We start from the raw sequence: 4,276 nt of genomic DNA, 5'->3' as shown, positions 1-4,276 counted from the left end.
ATACTGGTGATAGAGACTTTCTCCTCTTCAGGAGCATGCGCAGCCTTGAAATATTGCTCTATGTCCCACAAAAAATTCTTCAGATCTTGGGCACTCCGCATGCCATTGAAGGGCTTTGGGTCATAAACTTTCATCTTGATAGCAGCATCACCCCGTGAAGGTTTTGCAACACCATCTTGAGGAGTTGACATCACATGTTATCTCCTCCAAGTGTTGCTGCGCCATTGCGAAGGCTTTTGCAGCGGAGCTAATGTGACTAGCGAGTTCTCCACTTGCGACCATAAAGGTTCAGCAGCTTCATTTTGAGGCACCCCGATCATGGCTTCCAACCGGGACAATCTTTCACAGATAGCCTCCATGTTGTTGCCACCCGTTCGCATGAGCACCACACCTATGCTCATGTTTTGGCATGGAAGTGGTGGCCAAAATTTCACTGATAGAGTCTTGAATCCGACTTTGATACCAACTGTCACAAGGCTGATTCTCATCCAAAAATTTTGCAAAAATACAAGCCTTGTGCGGCACTAGACCCACGTCTAATTCAGTCTCTCAACACTCCCCACCCATAAGGGACACAATATCAAGGCACATAGTAGAAATATCAAGGATTTTCTTTATTCCAATTCCCACATAGTACTGGATAATAGAGACCCACCCACAGTCTCTCAGAATATCTCATGCTCACCCACTCTCTTTTACTACAAGCCAGCAAGCATAGCATATATAGGTGACGGACAACTTCCCCTAATCGCTGCAAACCAATTTGGAACCGTCCCCATTTGTTTGGAGGCAAACTGCTCCAAGGAGTTGGGAGTCAACCGCTGCCAACTCTCCAAACTGCTGCTGGACAGCAACTGACCAAGGCAACCACGGCCAACTTAGAATCCATCCAACTGCATGCCAACTGCATGCCAAAGCTCGAGGCTATGCACCCAAGTGCCAGACTGCATGTGCTTGGGTGCCAGGCTGCGCGCCCTTGCGAACTCATGCGCACCCTTGCGAACTCATGCGCGCACGCATCTGGCTGTGCACGCCCATGCACGCATGCTGGTGTCGTGCACCTTGCGCGCCCTTGTGCGCACACTGTTGCCGCATCCCGTGTGTGCTGTTGCCGCACGCGTCCTACTGCAGCACGCGATCCATTGTGTGCGTGCCCCACCACGCGCAGGCTACTGTGCGGGTGCAGTACTTGTCATGCGCATCCTGCCGCACGACGCACCCTGCCGTAGCGTCTCTACATGCGTTGCCAAGCGCACCCTTGCGCGCGTCCTATCATGGTGTCATACACTGCAATTTGGCACTCGTCTGCTGGTGTTAATACTTGGTCTGGTCATCCGAGCACCAGATCATACTTTTTTCTTACAGAGCTCCCACCAAGCCTTTATGCACTTGGGATTGGTACGACAAAGGCATCAGTCCATGCTATCTCAAAAGTTAGCTAATGGGACTGTGACACGAAGCTTGTACCGTGGGACTTGTTAACTTCTGTGTGATACAGGGAATTATGGTTAATTTTCTTGTCAACATAAATTTCGCAGCCATTTGTTGCTTGGCTTCAGGGGAATCTCATGTGATTTTAGTGCAGTCCACCCCAAGCTTGTGTTGTCAACCATTGAAGCAATCCAGCAACTGTGGCATTCAAAAATTATTACACTGGCTCAACTATTTCGATATAAGCATTTGAAATCTACAATGCTAACTTGTATTCATACACATTGCTTGCATCTCCAAATAGTACAAAGAACTAAACATGAATCAATGACAAGCCCTTCACACAAGAGGACCGCCCTTCAAATACTCAGTGAAAGCTAGCGCCACCAAGCCCACCATGGCGAACCGGCCATTCCACAGCTCGGCATCAGCGGTCATCAGGCGGCCGGACTTGGATTGTGCACTCACGCCCTTGAACAATGGCACCAAGGAGGCTACTGACAACAAGGCAGCAGTTCCAGCAAACCATGGCAACCCACCATTCATTAGCTGAGTTGCAAGGTCATCACCCCTCGCCAACTCAACTGCTAAAGCTGAGACAAAGCCAATCATCGCCAACCTTCCATTGATCCTCTCTGGTGCCGGCCCGCTGAATGCTAGCACATCTGAAAATTTTGTGCTCTCCTATCATGCGTCGAGATGGATTAGATTGAGTTAATTAAGAGATGCCTATGTTATGCCATCTAATGAAAATATTCATGCGATGAATATAGAAATTATTAGGGTATCTAAATTATTAAGTAATATTCCATCAACACTGGATAAAATGGAATCTTGTCAGTAAAAAGCTCTATAGATTACAGGATATTCTTCGTCAAGAGCATTTGTTTCACTATACTATGGGAAAAGGGAGCTTGTATTTAGATATAATGGCTGATAACAATGTATGCTAATAGCTAGCATACCTTGGCCTTGGGCTTCGGAGGGCTCTGAGCCGGCTGCTGCGATGGTGAGACAGGTATAGTTTGCTCCTGTGGTTGCACCTGCGGCTGATCCTGTTTAATCATCCAAGAGAAATAGTTTTTTAATTTGTTAGTATGGATGGAGTAGCACAAAATGCAAGCTACTATTTATCTGTCATTCATTTTCATAATATGAATTCAAGACTTAATACTTCATTTTTCATTTGAGCTGATACATGATAGGCTAAATGGTGATTTGGTTATGTTATTAAAGTAGAGTAATTTGCTAATTTGGGGTTGTTTGGTTGCCACTGAATTTTACTGAAACAGATATTCATAAAATATGATTCTGTTAAAACAGGTTTTATAAAAGGCAGGAAGAGATCTGTTTTTATAAAACTCGTTTTATAAAGATTTTCTGACATCTATTTTAGAACATAGATCTTATATGAGTTCCTGAGTCTGAGTTGGACTCGGCTTTGTCATACCTGCAAAAAAGCTGCATTTTCTCCCTTTTTTCTTGAGAAAGCTACTAGACCAAAGAAAAATCTCTCAAAATGGTTAGAGTGGGGCCTAGATCAATATACCAAAAGGAGAGGAGTTCCTCTAGAGATAGACTACCTGTTTTGCCCTTACTAATGTTGGAATTTTGTAGTTATTCTTTTTAATTTTTAATATTATTGTGATCAAAATTTTATATATTTCATTTTATATATTTTGTTTTCTGTGAGGATGAATCTAATACAAGGCGCATCTTGACCCTTTCGGGCACCTATAGGCTATAGGAGACTCTAATATTTTCCTTTTTTCACCTTTATGTTATGGATCAGCAATTCATGTCTAAAATAACGCTCTAACCCCAACTTTGAAGGAGAGCTAGTATCAAGCTAGGTCCGAAGTGATTAGAAATTTTTTATATGCACTCATCCAATCTACCATCCTTACTTTCTCCATTTAATCTTTTCTCCTGAAATCAAGGAGTTTGACATCATTAGCAGAAAAGCCAGAAACTACCATAACAAATCTTTGGAACTCGGTCCTCATCTACTTGAAGAAATGCTACCTCTGTTTTCCACATCACATGAGCTAAGGTAGGTAAATCATGGTGCAGTGTTTAATGCTCACTCTCACCTCGGCTTGGCAGCGAATGCGCATGGCGCCGGCGGCATGCTGACATGGCAGCAAGTAAGTGGAACGAAGGCCTGTAGAATGGTTCCTCGAGCCGACAAGTGGCATGAGGCCTGCCATGTAGGCTGAAGTCGCCATCTTTGAGCCTCTAAGAGCAAAAATAGAGTCCACAGAAAGAAAGAAAGAAAGAGCAGCAAGAAGTAAATTAAGAATATGGAGGAATCAAATGTTAGTTTAAGATCTTGAGATCTTTTCTTGCGAGACGAATTGGATTGGAGGCATTGTTAGATGGAGAGATTTATAGAGGTGGGAGGGCAAAGGGGTGGCCTCCACGAGGCCACATCACCTCCATTCTTGGGCCATAAACTCGCCGTCACGTGGACCGCATTCTCATGACATATGGAAATGGGCCATGACGTGGACCTCCAAGCCACCAGAGGAGAAGGTGGCGAAGATTCCAGAGGTCTAGAAGTTGTTCGAGGTTTCCTCCGTGCGTTCTTTGGAGGCTTGTGATTTGTGGGTAGAGACGTGGTACGTGGGAGCACCTAACTTTGGAGCATTGAGGCGGCCTTTCTTATTTCCATGAATTGAAGGGGCCAGGGCTTCCAGCGGGTCAGGTTAGATCTGGATCTGATATATGTACTAAGCTCGAGCCAAGTATTTGAGTTCAAACCGATGCAGGTCCATTTGAATTGGACTAGTACATTTTGAGATTTAATTTATTGATTTCAGCGATGTTTGTGGCTGTATCTGCA

The 4,276-nt window shown here is 44.5% G+C and overlaps 1 protein-coding gene across 2 annotated transcripts; it reads right to left on the bottom strand.

Moving 5' to 3' along the window:
• Window positions 1-1,645: 1,645 nt before the first annotated feature.
• LOC105046587 (early light-induced protein 2, chloroplastic) lies at window positions 1,646-3,793 on the bottom strand. Of its 2 annotated transcripts, none has more exons than XM_029264994.2 (3): window positions 3,519-3,793; window positions 2,397-2,486; window positions 1,646-2,115 (listed from the first exon to the last, which is right to left on the bottom strand). In XM_029264994.2, the coding sequence occupies exons 1-3, from the start codon at window positions 3,657-3,659 to the stop codon at window positions 1,771-1,773; spliced, it is 576 nt and encodes a 191-aa protein (XP_029120827.1). In that variant the 5' UTR covers window positions 3,660-3,793; the 3' UTR covers window positions 1,646-1,770. The 2 variants fall into 2 exon arrangements, with proteins under 2 accessions (XP_029120827.1, XP_010923519.1); XM_010925217.3 differs by having other exon boundaries at window positions 3,525-3,793.
• Window positions 3,794-4,276: the final 483 nt, after the last annotated feature.

Source organism: Elaeis guineensis, chromosome 6, assembly GCF_000442705.2.
Source record: "Elaeis guineensis isolate ETL-2024a chromosome 6, EG11, whole genome shotgun sequence".
NCBI lineage: Eukaryota > Viridiplantae > Streptophyta > Magnoliopsida > Arecales > Arecaceae > Elaeis > Elaeis guineensis.
Note: the sequence above shows the minus strand (reverse complement) of the source record. Positions and strands in the feature narration are given on the sequence as shown.